Here is a 17,778-nt window from a genome sequence, read left to right as displayed (position 1 = left end):
TTAGGACAAGACAATTAGCAGAACTGGCTGCTGAATATATTGTCCTGTACACTTTTCTTCTACTACTTCCCTGAATAAAGATGCTTGAGGTTACTGTAAGAAAGATACATGTTCAAGAGTGAGTTTATCTATAACACATTCTTACAGTTCAGCATTATAAAAATATTAGAAAATAAAAATATTAGTGAACTGCCCTGTGATACATAGCATAGTTTATGAATGATTTATGTTTATTTGATGATACTTTTGAGAAATTTAACTGGTATGAGGGATGCAACCTAAGAACGAGTACCAAGACATTTTCCATAAAAATATATTCAAGACATGACTATGGTTTTGAAAACAGAAGCTCTGTCTCCAACAAGAAGAATAGCCCATTCTTCAGAAATATTCTGGAATAATGATAGTTGACCCCAAATTTTTCCTGTAGTCCTGTTAAGTCTTGGGATGTTGTGGTGAGACATATACTCGATGATGTCAGCATATCTTTTCTTTTCTGAAGATAGTGGTCACTGGCCTTTCTGTCCTTGATAAAATAGCAGCAGTAAAAATTCCCTACTTGGTGCTATTAGAAACAACCTGACTACGGGCTGCATAGAAGATGCGGAAGAGCCAAGGATGTGTACACCATTTAAGCATTCAACCATAGCAGTGGAGACCTGTCAAATTTCTAGCTCTTAACATATAACCAATCTCCACATAAAAATATATGAATAGTATGCTCATAGTAGAAAAGTGAAGTGTAACAAATACTGTACTAAACCAATCACATTTGTTTATAGTGACTCCTTAAATAAGCTTGACATTTCACTATAAGAGCATAAAATTAGTTTCATGTTCTACTTAAATTATTTATTTATTTTTTTAAACTTGGGAAAATATTTACAACTTACAAGGTTCACAGCAATGTTAATAATAAGTTTTGGGAAACAAAATAAGTTTTGTTCTTAAAACAATTTTCTCACTTGGGAAAGATGTTGAAGAAAGTGATAGCTTTAATCTTGGACATAAGAAAAGCTAAATGAAGGAAATCATTCACAAAAGCACATATATCTCTGCTGAAAAGAGCAGACTGTTTCCCTGGTCTCTAGTTCTGTATCTGTTTCTAAGAAGAGAGATTTACTTTTCCTTAAGAAGAACTTACTTTGAATTAAAAAATATTGGCACTTTGTAGCATTCATCTCAAATTTCACACACCATTTTAATTAAAAAAAATAATAAACCAATGTTACAACTGTGGTACTATTAATTGATAAATGGTAAATGATAATTGATAAATTGATATGTGAAGATAGTGGAAAAACATGAAAACCTCTAGCAGCTACAGGGACTCCATGCACCTGCAGAAACATACAGAGGACTACATTTTTTAGTAGGAAGCCCTCCACATCAGAGCAAGCAACAACAAACATGATTAGCTATCTCTTCAGAAACACCAAATAGCGACCCCTTTGCCCTGAAATGGGTTACTTTATAGCCAAATAAAGGAACTTTGACAGAGCACATGGAGAAACTTAACTTACTGCCTGGTATTATAAATATTTTCACAAAGCTAAAATAATAATGGATGGATTTCAAGGGCTAACACCATTTGTTTTTTATAAATACTGCAAGAAAACAAATGAATAAAATATCTGGCACCGGAATACCTGAAATGTGAGCATGTGTCACAGAAATCAAACCAGAGATGTTAAAATTTCATGGACAGTGAACTTGTTTTAGAACTTTAGTTTTGGGTAGAGCACGCATCTGAGTTCATACTGTTGTCATAAATGTTCTGTTTGGGCAGCTATCAGTCTACCTTCCCTTAGGCTTCCTATTGTGGGGATTCCATAATATTGGGGGTCTGGGGGTAGGGAGAGTGGGGAGGGGAGGAGGAAATTACCTTTTAAAGAATTCCTTACAACTTGTTTTTGTTGCTATACTAATAAGAAATCTTGATAACAATTGGGCTTGGGCTAAAAATGTCTTAAAATCTTTATCTACATTGCCAGGCAATAATCTTTTGATTCATTTTGTTTTAAATCTATCTGTATGTCTCTCCCCTCTGATGTTGTAAACCTATTAGGGCAATGAGTCTTTTCTAAGTTTGTACAATATTTGCTGTAATAGAACTTTGCTTTGATAACATACTTAGTATGTACAGAAGTATATAAATACTTCGTACTTCTGTAGGAAGTTGGTAGATAATAAGAAACAACACAGGTTCATCTCTGGCAGCAGATATTTATCTGCTGCCCAGCTTCATTATTATTCTTCTGAAAGAACAAACTCCTACAAATACAGAAATGAATATGGACTGAGAAGGATAAGTACTTAATGCTGAAACTTCCCTGTTCCAGAGAGGGGGAAGTGTATTAGAAGTGAAACACTACTCCAAATGTGTGGAGCCAGGAGCTGGACTTGATGATCCTTGTGGTTCTTTCCAACTCAGGATATTCTATGATTTTGTGAAAAATATTATTCCAAATGATAAAACAAGTTGAGGTTTAGGCATACATTTAGGCAAGAAGGGCTGCCTTTCTAGAATAATAAATTCATTTCAGCTGTTAGTCCAGTTTCTACAGTACATATCTCACTGTTGTTCCCATATTGCTTTCCACCAGAGAGACAATGTTCAATGCCCTGTCAGAACACTCTTACTGTCAGAACACTCTGAATATTGCCTTAATATTTAGTTCAAGTTTTGTGATCTTTTCCTATACATTAGGCAAATCTGTGCTACTTCTTGCTAATAATAATAACAAAAAAAATTAAATATGGTCTTAAATATACTGAGCAGCTTTAGTATTAACAATGATGGTTACAACTTTGTTATTACAGAATCCTGAGAGAAAACGGGTATTTGGCTATGTTTTTAAAAACATTCCATAATTTCAAAGACTTTCCTTAATCAGAGTAATATTTCAGTGCATTCTCATTGCTATAAAGCCCCAGTTACCTAAGAAAAAAGTGAAAAGCTACAGCAATAATCATTCCACAGATCCAATATTTTTAAAGAAATACATGATTATATGTAGTCTGAATGCACTCTTGTTGTAAAAGCTTGACACTTATGTCTGTGTTCTCTTTCAATTCAAAGGGAGGAAGCTTTTGTCGTTAAATATTACCTTGACAATGTGGGTTCAATTAAAGAACCAGCCCTCAATTTCATTTGATCCAGTTCAGATCTCAGTTTCTCAATTTCTTCTGCAAGTCTTTCCTGGAAATCAGAAAATTAAGATATACTTGTGATCCAAAGTACTTTTAACTTTCTGAGATATTAACCTTACAAGGCTAAACAAGAAAAATAAATTACACTGAATATAACTCTGAGTATAATAAGAAATAGCACTGAACTCATTCAAGTCTGTTGCTAATATGACATATGCATCAAGAGGAGATTGTACAGGTCTCCCTACCATTTTTCCATTATCTAGAAGTGATGACAGGACAGGTTCACACTGTCCTACTAAGCAGGCTTTATGTCAACCCATGAGCTTTACTTTTTTCCCAGTTCTCTCCCCTGTCCCACTGGTGGAATGAATGTGGTGGCTGTGTGGTGCTTAGTGGTGGAATGAATGGATGGCTGTGTGGTGCTTAGCTGCCTGCCAGGTTAAAAGAAAACGAGAAAAAAAAAGGTATTCATAATTCAAGTTTAGATTCTGCGGAAGAAATTTGTGTTTCATTTGACACAGCTTTAAAAATGTCTTTTTTTGTCATGTAACTTGATGGTGAATTATGATCCTGACTTTGCTACAGTTGAATAACCTTACAACCTTTGAGCCATCTGTAGTAAGACAGGAAGTATGTGGCAACAGAAAATAAAGGAAGGGCAATGTTGTTGTTGATAACACCTACAAGTCTTATTTTGTAGAAGTCCTTCCCCTATTTTGCATTTCCTTCCCCTCTTCCTGCAGGAAGTTCCTCATCAAAATCACTCTTATAATTTGCAAAGACAAAACAAATGGTAGTGGAAAGACTACATCAATGCAGGCAAGTAGAGCAGTTGTTGGGGCATAATTACAAATGAGCAATCCAAATGGCAGTGAACAAACTACACCATGAGTAGCACCATTACTATACATTAGTAGCCATACTAGAGGAGTTGCTATAGCTTAGATTCCATTAAAATAAGTCCCAAATTTCTTGCTTAGATTCACAAGAAATCTGCAGCAGCCAACCAATTTCACAAGATCCTTTTTGGGACTTTAATTTGAATGTTTCTCTGCCCTTCTACAAAGTTATCTGAATCTAGATGAAAATGACAAATGATTTGAATAGATATTACTTTTGCTATTTTTCTCAAAGTAGTTGTTTTTAGATACAGAATTTTGTATTTATTTTAGTATTAAATGAAGCTATGCTTTTAAGATTCTTTTAAGTAGATTTAATATGCTATAAAAACACTCCTGTGAATGTGAAGACAGATACTGTATTTGTGTATTCTACTGCCCTCAAGGCAAGTATAACTTCAAAACAAAATCTTAACATTTGGAATTGGAATAATATTTATAATTACTTTGACTGATTCACTAAACAGTATTAGGAGTTCATTTGCAATGAACTAAGAAAGCCCATTTTCAGTTATATTTAGCATAATGCCAATGCTAAATGTTAAGAAGAATTGCATCAAAACAAGAAATTACATTCTTAACTATGAAAGTATAACCAGTTATACAATTCCTGTTAAACAAGACTTTTTTTTTTCTTTTTTTTTTTTTTTCTTTTTTTTTTTTTCTTTCAGGATTAAAACAGATAGAACAAAAATTACAGAGACAGTAAAATCAATATGAATTTTAGTGTTGACTTCCCAAGGCTAGGATTTCAGCTATAAACTTAGCTCAGACGACTTGTTAGGGACCTTCATTGGCTAGTAAATATCTTGGTGATTAAAGGAATTATCTTTAATACCAGGAAGATTTAACATGATATTTGGATAAGTAAATATACCATACGTCAAAAGAAAAAAAAAATAATTTTGATAAAAACGGATAAAATCACATTATTTGTAGTACCTTGTCATGTAAAGATTCTTCCAGATTTTTCCGGAAACTTTCAGATTCCTGAATCAAAACATTCTACAAACAAAATGAATAAAAATAAAGACAAAAGAGAAGAAAAATCAGATAAATGTTGAATATCAGATATTGCTATATACATTTAACCTCTATACACAAGATAGCAAATTTAAGTAAGAAATGAGTTTTCATATTCACTGGACTGTAAAATTAAAGTCCTTTACAGCTTCAATTTGAATATATATTATATTTAATACACCTTAAATTACCCAAACATGTATGAACATGTTTTTTCAAGAACAGCAACAAGTTTGTCATTTTCTTGAACTGAGCAACTGTCACATGCTTACACAGCTATTTTGCCCAGTTCTTCTTTTGGCAGACCTATTTCTTGCTTTGTTATGTCATTTTGTTTCCGTGATATAAACCAGAAGTACATCCTGTGAAAGACACTGAAGTAAAGATACTGAAAGATTTCCTTGGATCAAACTAAAGGTAGAAGAGGGAGGGATTAAGGAGGCTAAATAGAAAGATCTCACAATTTAAATTTTACAGGCTTGTTAAGTCACAGAGAGCTAGCACATCTCAAAATATCTGTAAATAACATTTCCTCTTTCTTCTGTGGTGATAACATATTATTCTTTACAGAGGAAGTGAGGTAAAATCAGCAAGCTAAAATTCAGGAATGACAGCACATCTGAGACCTGGCCATTCCTCGGCTGTAATCCCCTTTCTTTCACTGCCTTGTAATGCATTGTGGCCTGTCATTTACCAGCTCTTCATCTGGCTCCCTGTTGACAAAACAGGGACTCATAATACCCAGAATGTCCAGTTTAGAATAGTCATGGAAAGGCTCTTGAGCTCATACATGAACTAGGAGTTGAATGTATAAATTAGACTTTATTTGCAGTCATATTTACTGTATACAAGATTAGTATGATACCTCCATCCTGATAAAAGTAGAATATGTTTTGTACAGAAAAATCTTTATTGAGATGAACTTTATTCTGCCCTTTGTACAGTACCTTTTCTTCAAGTGCTGCCATTCTTTCTTTTAAGTGTAGCTGCAGACGCTCATTGGATTCTGTCAAAAGTCTGTCTACAGTATCTGATAATCTTTTGTTATGCTCCTCATTCATTTTTTCTCTTTGCCTTGCCTTTAACATAGAATAGAAAAGACAGATTTGTAAGGTCCAAAATTAACCAGCATAGTCTTGTATCATTAAAAAGTAAAGATTTTATGGTAATTGAACACATGAACAATTCCACATGAATTTGATTACAGTTATTAACTAATGCACATTAATTTTTGTTTCAACAGAATACTTTGAAACCTGTGAGTGGGTGTAAACTAGTTTATTAAGGCAGTTGAATAAAATGTGAAGATGCTGCCATCACTGCTATAAATAAAACATTTACCAGTAGATCGATTTGTGTGCTGGAGTGCATAAGTATTACTGTATTGACAAATTAAAAGAAGAAAAGCACACAGAAGTTGTCTGCAATATACTTACCCTTTGAAGCTCCTGATTCTTCTCTTCAAGCTGAGCTTCTAAGTGTCTCATACGTTCTTCGATATTTCCATGTCTTTCTTCTGCCTGTAAAAAATAGAAAGACTCATTCTGTAATTTAAATGACTTTGCATGTCTTTATCTCAGTAAAGTTTAAACAAAACATAAAGCAAGCTACTACTAACTGCAAACTTAGTTTTCAGAAAATAAACTATTTAAACAGGCAGCTGAACAGCATTGCTTGAAATGTGTCAGCTACAAAGGCCTGTTACATCCAAGCATCAGCAAAACATTGGAGTTATTTATGAGCAATGAAATCAGCCAAATGTAACATGCAGACTGTGCATGGTTTGAACACAAACCTGCCATCGTAAAATTGTAAGCTCCTGAAGCACTGAACTGCACGATGGTTGATTATCAATAAAATAATAATAATAAAATAAGTTAAAAAAAATGAAAACAAATCAAATGGATTCTATTTAGCAATAGAAAGTAAAGTCCAGTAGGACTACCTTCCTACGTATGGAGATCATTTCTTGTAGTTTAGCTTCCATAATATATTGATAATCATCAGATGAGGTAGAAGAGGTTGGATCAGACTAACAAGTCAAGGAAAAGGAGAGGGACAAAATTGAAAAATCAGAACTAAAGACACTGACACTGAACAGAACACAGCACAGAATGCTTAAAAGAAAAAAGTGTGACTGAAAATTTAATACTTTTAACTGACAGATTTTTAGGTGGAATAAACTACACTGATACTAGGTGGATATGATGCAGTTGATATGGAAAAACTGAAAAATAATGGAATGCTAAAAAGCTATCAACCTACACATGAAAGTCCAAGGTTAGTGATGGCTGGCTGATGACATATTACTATAGAGTGAATTCAAAGCAATACTGTCTAATCTAATGTTTTTTGGAATTATGGCAAACCAAACACCAGAATAGGACTCTGAGAGGCCAATGTCAGAAAGTCCTTTATTATTCTTCTATCATTTTCTAGGAATGAAAACAATGCATAAATACTAATTAATGGATTGGTCAATTACAGAACTGTGCAATGTTATGTGATACATTCCCTAATTTCTAGGAAATAGAAAGAACGTCAAAAGAGAAAAAGCCAAGATTCAGTATTCTGTTTTAGAATACGCTATGCAAGCCCTTCTATCCAAATAAACGATATGGTTTTCATCCCTTTGAAAGGATCCACCCTGGTGGATCCCTTTGCAAGATCAAGGTCATCAGATAAAAGAAGAACCTATAAATAAAAATTCATTAATAGGAGTGAAAAAAGTCATTACTGAATATAGAAATGGTAATCCATCCAAAGATTCATTACTACTTCTGACAGAAGTCGACCTTAATTAGGCCAACAGAACATGTTGCAGAACATGAATATTCATGTTATTGTCATATCAAACAAGCCTGTGTTATCATTTGAAATGAAAAAAAAATTAAAGAAATGCTATACTAGATTTGTTGCTATGGAAATAAGAATGTGCATAAGGCGTATAGGCAGTGCTACTGATGAAATTGAATTGTGAGCTTGTGACCGTCAAATGCTGAGTATTTCACTCCCTCTAATTTACCCTCTCAGAAAGAGATTTTGAACTCCATCTTTAGATAAGCAAACTTTAATACTAGCAATAAATAATTCTACAACTATATGTTTTAGCGAGACTATTTTTTCAGAGACTTCAGTCTATTGATGATTTGTCAGAATAATTAGAATAGATACCAACATAATTCCAGCTGTACATTGTAACTTGAAATTATACATAACTTAAACATAGTAGTATTATCAGTACCAAAAGATCAGATAGAAAACGATGATCTTGAGTTATATAAACTGTAGTTTTTGATACAAAGACATTCTTTTAAAAATCCTGCTTTTCATAAATACAATAATAAATCATAACTTTGAAGATCACTAACATTCCCTTTAAATTGCATATATTCACAAAACTCAGATACTTGCAAATTTAAGGGGAAGTCAGTATACTTTGTAACTAAGCTCATTTAATAAGTGTCGTTATTGTTTCTGATCATGAACCAGGCCTACTGTTTATCTGGACTTGCTCATTATCTGAAACTACTCTGCCAATTTGTTATGACTCGGACCAGTGACAATCCCTTTATGATTTTCTTCATCTTATCTTTGAGTTTTACATATTAGTTTGTTTCAGCACAGAAGTGATAATGTGCTACTTCATTTCCCAAACTGGATAAATGGGAAGATAGGACTAAAAACGTTCAGTCCCTGAGGATACAAAAAACGGGTCATGTTATCCTTTCCATGAAGTGCCCAAACTTCATCTCCACAGGAGGCAGACTTTTCCCCTTTTTGAGTCCTGACTGCACTTCTGGTTAAATGCCTTCCCTTAATACTTCTGCAAGGCCAGGAGAAGATTTGAAATCATCAAAGCTCTGAGTTGATGATGGAGAAGGCTTAAGGAATTCTACTTCTTTTGAAACTACTTTCACTGAGGGAGATATAAAATGCGTTTGAGGGTATTAGCCTACAAAACTAAACAACTTAGAAGCTTCATTAGCTGACTGAAAACTTTAAACATGTTACCTAATCTTGACTGCTTTTATATATTTAATTTCAGGTCTATACAATATGAAGATAATCAAATTAAAACCTCTAGGTTCAAATTAGATTTCATTTAAGACTCCTGATATGTGGGGCTATCTGTCATAAACTGTCCTTTAGAAGCCAGTCTAGATAGATATGTTATTCACATTTATTTTTCAAATTAAAAAAAAGATTTTGAGTCTAAACAATGCAATAGCTTATTTCTTAGGTGAAAATTGCCTTCTAAATATATAAGACAATTGTGGTATTAGCCATATTACTTGGAAAAGGATAAGTACAATTATTTCCAGAACTGTATTTCTGAATGTACAATTCTCATAGTACACAGAAAATGTTCTTGAAAGAAAAACACATTCTCTTAAGATTTGTGTATCTAAATCTTCTTATTTTATCACTTCCTGATGCATTAACAATTCAGTAAGATATACCTTTTATTCAGTAACATATACCTTTTTGCATGATACTTACAGTTACCTTACTTCATATTAAAACTCCCATTAGAATAAGAGCTTTTGAAGACTCAGAAGTTTACTTTAAAAATATCAACTGGTTCTAGGTATGAGGCAGAGGCTGAGACACTTGTGTTAGTCATGTTCCTATAGCAAGAACCAAGACAGAACTGTGGTCTCCAAATTTCATAAACAGAAGCTGCATGTCTTCTGACTTGCTTTGATAAAGGTCAATTAAGTTTTAAACTTTCTAAAATATACTTATCTGGTTACTTGCTGGCAAACCTCACTCTACTCTTTTTTATTTATTTATTTATTTATTTATTATTTTTTTAGTATGACATAAATGACTGTTTTCTAGTACTTTGTATGGGAGGATTAGTAAGACACATGATGTGGTATTCAGCAATTAGCATTTAAAGCATTTACCCAGCACATTCAGTTATAAATAGGTTTAGTGAAATTGTGTATCTTTGGATTAAAAATATATGGACAAGAACTAACAATGTCTGAGCCTTATAAAATACCAGCATGAGTCTTAATGCTCACTTTGCACTTTATATGCTATGACATAGCAAAGAAATAGCCAGTATAAGCCAGTAATAGACAGGAAAATTTTGCTTTGAGGGAATACTGAAGCAGCTTGTATTACTGATCTCTAACCCTGTTAAAACTCTGCTGATGCTCCTGCTGCTAATGCGCCCACAAAAAAAATGTTGCTTTCACATCATCTGTTACTGTTGGCACTGCACATTTTCTAGGTCTTTGCACCTTAGTTGAAAAAAATCCAATTTCAATCATACTGATGCAGAAAGCACCTGTATAGTACAGGTGCTATAATTTTTTCTTCCTCATGCTGAGCTGCAGGAACAAATCTCAACTTTTCTAGTGGTACAAGCCAATTTCCACAATTTTGAGACCTTGATGTTTGAACACCTGCTGTCTCCATATTTTCTACTGGCTTCTTATGGCACATATTCCTTTGTCTATCTCTTGAATTAGTGAGTTATTCAAGGATAAAATAATGTACTATTGAAGTGAGCTATTATGCAATTGGTGGTGAAAACAGGTGATTGTGGTGACTGAGCCACAACAGCTCAAAAAGTTATCAACTACTAATTATAGGCTCACTTTTAGCCTATTACAAATGACGACATAAGATGTGTTGCCTTAAGTCACCCCTTTTCCTGATACCCCATCTTTCAGTTATTAGATATCCACACATTCTTGCCCCTCCTTTACCTCCTCACTACACTCTACATCTGGAAAGATTGCTTCTTTCACTTTTTCCTCCTACCAAAAAGTAGGAAATCTTCTGTGGAAGGGGAGACACAAGAAGAGGGGTGGTTTGAGAAGAGAGTGAGTTGTAAATGTGGCATTATCTTGGGCTTCCCTCCCAATTCAAGATTTTCTCTATTTCCAAAAGATCAGTCAACTTCCTTCTCCAGCCAATACATCATCTTATCTTTCTCCCTTTTTCTCAGAGCATTTTTTTTATTAACCATATCCACTGCTTGAAGGAGACCTTCTCTGTCCACTTTTCATCCTTACCTCTACAGCCCTTCTCATTTCAATTTATTACAGCTCTTTGCCTACTTAATACAAACCAGATCCCTGCATCACCACAAAACAAGCATCATGACCCACTTGTCTTCAACTTTCATGTCATTTTTCTTCACCTTTAAAATAGACTCGATGTGTTACTATGCTAAATATGTTTTACTATGATTATGGTATATACAACTGGTGCTTCAATTTCCTCTCCTCCATCTCAGTGCTTCCCTGATGCAGCTATGAGGTACTACTGATATTTCTGGTGACCCACACACAGGAAGAATGGAGTTAAATGCTGACTGCTGTCTTGTGATCAGAGAAGTGACGTGGTACCTCTGCAGCACAAGCGCCCAAGGGGAAAGTGACTGCTGGTGGGAGTGACCAAATGGAAGTAGGTGGATGCTGATTGTCTCTACTACACCCCTCCTTAAATACATGCAAGCAGAAACCATGTTTGACAAACTAACCATCTGAAGATGCTGGATGCTCCAATGTCTGTCCCTTCTAAGGAAAATAAACATCTTCCAGGATAAAGAAAGGATTAGTTAATAATTGAGGGTGGTGGTTTCTACCACCAACTGCCTCTTCTCCAGGTTAGGCAATCAGACCAATACTGTGGGAGTGAGTACAAAGTGGTTCAATGAGTCATGGCAGTTTCAACCTCGGGATACATGCCGAGAGCTGCGCTACTTCTCATGACCAGACAGAATGCCAGTGCGACGGCCAGGCAGGACAGCACAGTACATGGGATCATGCTGTTCCAGGTTAGTTTGCCACAGGCTGACTAACCCTCCAGTTGCTCACCCAATGGGCAGAACACAGTGAAAACAAAGCCAAAGAAAGGTTTGAATAATTTAGGTAAATTTATGAGTACTTATCTGAGTTCACTGTACAGTCCAAACTTTTGGAAGTTCACTCCTTATGAACTAGTTTGGGCATGGAAAAGTAGCAAAAGACATTCACTAGCCCATATTAAAAAACAAAAACAAAAAAAAACACTCAAGTTTTAAAACTGACACAATAGAAGGATCTCATTCCACATCCTTCTTCTGCAGAATCCCAACCCAGGTTTATTATGAGGAAAAGTATAAATTGAATACAGAATTGTAACATGCATATTTTAAGCTTGAGAAAAAAATATCACACCCAAATCCAGAACCTGTTTGTTCTGTTTTATGTCTACATGTAAATAACCAGGCTTATATTTTAACCAGAGTGAAGCAGTCAAGGTTTCCAGTTATCCCATAGCATTTTCCTTTAATAAACATGTAAAATATATTAGGCTTAACTCACCTCTTTCACATGATTGTAACCCCATTAATCTCAGTGGAGCCACTTTCATTGAGGTAGTACAAAAGAAAGGAGAATCAGATTTTTTTTTTCTTTATTTCCCCCCCCCCAGTGAAGACAAGCTAGTTGATTCAGAGGACTCCTCTACTTAGTATACGTTGGCATTGCAGTGACCACAGCTCAGGTAGACAGACTTAAGGTAGTCTGAAGCCAGTTAATTTGGGCACTACTAACAATGTTAACGCTGGAAAAAACCTCAACACAGACAAAATTACCTAGCGTTATTCAGCTCCTCAGATAGGTTTTGCAACTTTCTTTGAGTAGCTATGTCATAACAGTATCCCAGTTAGCCAATATAAAACTATTAATTAAGCTGCAGTGGCAGGTTCCAAGCTACATTTCTGTGATTCATGAAAATTACTGGACATCAAGCTTCAAAGCTGCTAGACCAGCACTTCAGTAAGCTCTACAGTAGGCAAAGATGTCATACACAACATATAAACTATGGACTTCTACGGCCTGTTGGACAAATTCTGACATCTTTCTTCATGGCATGTATTCCAAAAAGATAATTTTTATTTTTGTATTTTATTTTATTTTTTTGGGATGTAATCAGAGAGAGATGGAATGAACTTGCATTATAGCTGAATAGACTCATTAGAGTTTCTCTCTTGGCAAAAACTTTGGTAATGTACATCAATGTGAAATGGGGTGGAGCATCATCTCTGTTCACAGTCCTTTAACTGCATCCCATGAAATAATGCAAAAAGACAAACAGGGATGTATACTGCAGCTTTATGGTCACGATAACAACTGGAAGTCCCTGAGTATTCTGCATGACTGAAATGAAATTTCTTCTTACAATATTTGTCATTAATAGATGTTAAAGTATATGTTCAAGGAAAAATGCAGTTGAAAGAAAAGACATGCTTGAGACTGCAAAATACTTACTGGTGCCTAATTGCTGGAGAAATTATTCAGGAAAAAACATCTTAAAATAAAAAAACAATATTTTTAAACTACTAATGGCATTAGAATATCTGAATATTTGTTGAACCAGAAACAACTGAAAAAAATGTTAAGTTGCCAAGGGATTGCTCTTTTGTGCACATGAGTTTCTGTTAAAGTGCAATCGTATTTGTTTAGTACTTCATGTAGCTCTCTTTTTGCTGTTGTTGTTGTGTCCCCCTCCTCCCCACCCTTAACCCCCCCACCATTTTCGGTCTGCCCTTCAGATTCCCACCCATTCATAAAATGGGTGGGAATTTTCAAAGTGGACAGCACGAAATCTTGATTACTGAATAATTAAATTGCCTTCATAAAAATAATAAAAAAATAAGATAATCTTTTCTATGCTTCTATGTTTCAACTAAATTACTTATAATCAGGTTTATTAATGAGGTGCTCAGCTCTAAAGGCTTTACTATAAATGAAATTTGAAAAAGAAATCCATTACATATAAAAATGACTAGGCATATAAATAGATAGAAACATTCCTTGGCAATAGAGAAAGGAGAGCTTAGATAAACCAGAATGGTATGTAATAGTCTCTTAAATGCATTTTACTTTCTTTGTCTGATTCTAAGATAGTAAGAATATATACATTGTCATTGTATGTCCTTATGACAGGTAATATTTGAACTCCAGTATTAAGCACATGCACACCTGAAAATATTAGTGGCCAAATATGATAACCACGTTACTGAAAAGTTATTTTTACCTTCTTATTTTTCTGAAAGAAAGCTACCTTTTTTGTTATCACAAAAAACACATTTTGAGGTCTTCAGAGTTTCACATTTGTCTTTGCAAATGCAAAGAATCATTCAAAACAAGTCTTGTAAGTATGTACTGCAAGTCATCTTCACTTATGATATACAAATCATCCCAGCTGCCATTAACATTTGTTTTATAGCACTTACTGGAACAAAACCAATTGTTGTCGCATATACGTGATATATATTGAAAACATACGATTCCTTTGTACAGTGTAGGCTACCTAACAGATAACTACTTTACCTGTTATCAAAATGGTAAGAATTAAAAATACGGCATTGAAACTACTCCTGGTTAATATTGAACTTGTGGCACATACTTATCAGGAAACATCTGCTTTCAAATCAGCTCAACACAACTTTTGTTTTCTCCCTGAGGTGAGGAACCACAATGCAAATCAATATTAAACAATGCGGCTTCTGAAGTGAACCTATTTCTCAGAGCAGTACCTTAGTCAGAGCTGCAATTCTCTGAGCCAGTTCAGCCTCCACTTCAGGTAAGGTTTCTGCCTTCCTCATTGTCTGCTGCAGCTTCTGCTCAGCCAGCTCTAGACGCTCTTGCAGCTGTCTGTTTTTGTCTTCCAGCTGAAGATAGATTAAAACAAACAAACAAACTGAAATCAGACTTAAGATTTCCTTTGGTTACTTAAGTATGGTTTAAACTCACAATATAGGTTTAGGTATTCCACAACCTGGGAGAACTTACTGGAAAGGTATTACCTCAAGCATGGAACTGTGTAGGTTGTGAATTTTACCAATGATGAGTGATTTGAGGCTTCAGAATAATATGACAGTGAAAAAAAGTATCATAAAAATGCATTTATGAAGTTGAAAAAATACATAATTAAATATAAAAAAAATATAATGTGTTGTTTATCTAAGCAAAATAAAAGTATTGGTACCTGTAAGATGTTAATTTTCTAAATGGAAGCATTTTATCCATCTTACAAAAAAGTTTATGCACAAACTAAAATGGGAAATAAATATAATTCCAGAATGGTAGAATTCCTAGCGAATTTTCTGAGCAAATGGTAATATAATTGGAAATGTTAAGACTGACACTTGTTGCTCAGCTAATTCAGTCATTATAATAACATGGTTTCTAGTTCCTCCAGGTTGCAGTGATATTGTTCATTGTGAAGCTATAATTGTCTCTTATTAAACAAAATCACTTTTTGTAAAATGTGATAAACATTAAAGAGAAACAGCAGGGCATTTGATAACTGCAGTATTTTCTGGCCTACTGAGATACACCACAATTAAGAATTTTTAGGTATTTGCTTTCCCCTTTGTTTCACGTTCCAAGTAATAAAAGTCACAATGAAAAAGCACTGTGATTTGAGATTGTTTTTAATCCTTCAAAAGCATGAAGTAGGCTTTTCACATTGCATTGTTGCAAATGAACTTTAAGTCTGCTTGCATATATTCAAAGCTTAGTTCTACTGATCACTGCTTTGAGTAGGTAGACCTCCACAGCACAGCATGACTTACATTAGCATTAAGAAAGACTAAGGACAGATGCAGGTGTTTTGCTCTTCCACTGTGCTCCCCACCCCTGGACAGCTGAAGATACTTCTTAAGTTAGTCACACCAAACTGGTAGAAGCTAGAGAGTTAGAGTTTTGATACTTTAATTTTCCTGAACATGTAGTCATGTACACATATATGCACACAGAGTGGTGTGTGTATGTGTGTAAATATATCTGTACACAATCATAGAAAGAGATTGTCAGGTTATGATGCCTTACTTTCCATACAGCATTTGACATTGTTTGAAGATACAACAGTTGAGAAAAAAATAACGTCTGGGATACTGATGCTGAGGAGCATTTTCATCTTTTACAGTTTAAATGGTATTAACTTCATAAGATTTCAGTTCAACTTGCATTCTTCAGAACATAAAAGTGTTTTCTGTTTACTTCACTCTTCAGTTTTTAGATTCACCGTAGAAAGAAAGCACCATAAGAACCATAAGAGACAACTGCATAATCACATTTGCTCTTCCCCAATATTCATAGATAATAAAAATTTACCTATCCACTGTCAACATATGAAATGATTAAAATCTATTTTATGCATTTTTTTTCCTGCAGAAGTGAATTTCTTGTGCTTACGCCATTTTTATTCTTATATATTTTACAATAAATTTAGAGAATCATTACATAACAAAGATAATCCTTCACAATGATAATGCACATTTATGCAAGACAATATTAGAAAACACAGTTATTTCACAATGTTGAATGCACACATTGGTGTGGTATTTGCGGTTGTAGCAGCTGACATGAAGCTTAGAGGTGCTAAGTTAAAAACCTTTTTTTTTAGATTAACTTAATTAAAAATTATCGGATTAACCTAGTGAAAATCTCCTACAGTAGATCTGTTCCTTTTTGTGTGTGTGTTAATTTTGATTGTTTATGAAGAAAGCAACTAACTAATGCAGATACTGCACCTGACGTAGGATGGCTTCCTTGTTTGCAAGTTCATTTTCCAGCTTGTCATTCATGTCGTGTATTGAGGTGGATTCTCTCTGTGCACTGAGGTAGCGCTTCTCCAGTGTAGTGATTCTTTCTTCCATATCTTCCTTTTGTGCCATTGCCTAACATGAAAAAAAAAGCAAGAACCATGCAATTAAAATGCTTCATCATTTTATACCAGTTTAATACTCACACTACCAGTAGACAGTAATGTAAGGTGTGCACAGCAATTTCTCTGTTTAAAGAAGAAATTATTCCTTTTGAGATTTCTTGCAATTAAGATATTTAAAATGGTAGCTATTGAGTACAGCAAACAAGCAAACCTCTTATTTAGTATATTTTTCTCTAGTTTTCAGTTGTGTTATATTACAATATGAAAGCAGTGGTAGTGAAGTGAGAGATTGCTTTTCCAGTACAACAAAATGAAAATATACATTAATCCAAATAGCTCATCCTAAAATGGACTATTATCCAGGTTATTGTTTTGCATATTTGCATATTACTGAAATAATGTATAAAAATAGTAATTACATACATAGTTCATTTTTTCCCTCTTACCTAAAGGAAAGAACAAACACAAAGAAAAAGTATTGAGCAATGTATCCGAGTTACAATAATGGCAATTACAATACAATATTAAATGAGCTTCCTAGATGCATACCCTTCATCTTTTGTGTCAGAATGAAATAATAAAGATGGGTATCTTACAAATCACCTTTACAAAAATCTTTCAAGGTAGATTTTGCACTGATATGTGGCAATTATTCTACATGCAATGTATTAGTGCCACTTTGCTTAGGAAAAAAAGGGTTGAAAACAAGTAAACCTGTAGTGAATGTAACATGGTATACAAGAGCAAAATGGCAACAACAGCAAGTGGCAATCAAGGTGTGCAGGAAACAACAAAATTTGTCAGAAAGTAAATGAGATTGGAGAGATTTGAGACCCTTCTAGAGAGTGGCTGTGGAAAAAGAGAAACATACTGGTGCAAAATATTTTTTGTAATCTTATAAAACAAGATGTAGTGTTTTACAAGGGACACCACATAGATGTGAAGATGTTTTTAGGCTGTGTCAGGTATCAGAAGTTCAGAAGGAGTATTTCTGCCAGAAAACTAGAAATAT

The 17,778-nt window shown here is 34.3% G+C and overlaps 1 protein-coding gene across 15 annotated transcripts in view; it reads right to left on the bottom strand.

Moving 5' to 3' along the window:
• Positions 1–17,778, bottom strand: part of PPFIA2 (PTPRF interacting protein alpha 2) — a 328,207-nt gene that overhangs the window by 49,665 nt on the left and 260,764 nt on the right. For 10 of the 15 annotated variants that reach the window (XM_072037122.1, XM_072037130.1, XM_038181210.2 and 7 more), the window contains 7 exons: positions 16,630–16,776; positions 14,629–14,763; positions 7,024–7,110; positions 6,515–6,598; positions 6,026–6,157; positions 4,998–5,060; positions 3,111–3,202 (listed from right to left, as the gene is read on the bottom strand). In XM_072037122.1, coding sequence (XP_071893223.1) covers positions 3,111–3,202; positions 4,998–5,060; positions 6,026–6,157; positions 6,515–6,598; positions 7,024–7,110; positions 14,629–14,763; positions 16,630–16,776 — 740 coding nt within the window. The remainder of the gene's footprint in view (positions 1–3,110; positions 3,203–4,997; positions 5,061–6,025; positions 6,158–6,514; positions 6,599–7,023; positions 7,111–14,628; positions 14,764–16,629; positions 16,777–17,778) is intronic. The other 5 variants (XM_027451323.3, XM_027451317.3, XM_027451275.3 and 2 more) reach the window with 1 other exon arrangement.

The sequence above is a fragment of the Anas platyrhynchos genome, chromosome 1 (genome assembly GCF_047663525.1).
Source record: "Anas platyrhynchos isolate ZD024472 breed Pekin duck chromosome 1, IASCAAS_PekinDuck_T2T, whole genome shotgun sequence".
NCBI classification, from domain to species: Eukaryota; Metazoa; Chordata; class Aves; order Anseriformes; family Anatidae; genus Anas; species Anas platyrhynchos.
This window is presented reverse-complemented; position numbering and strand designations above follow the sequence as displayed.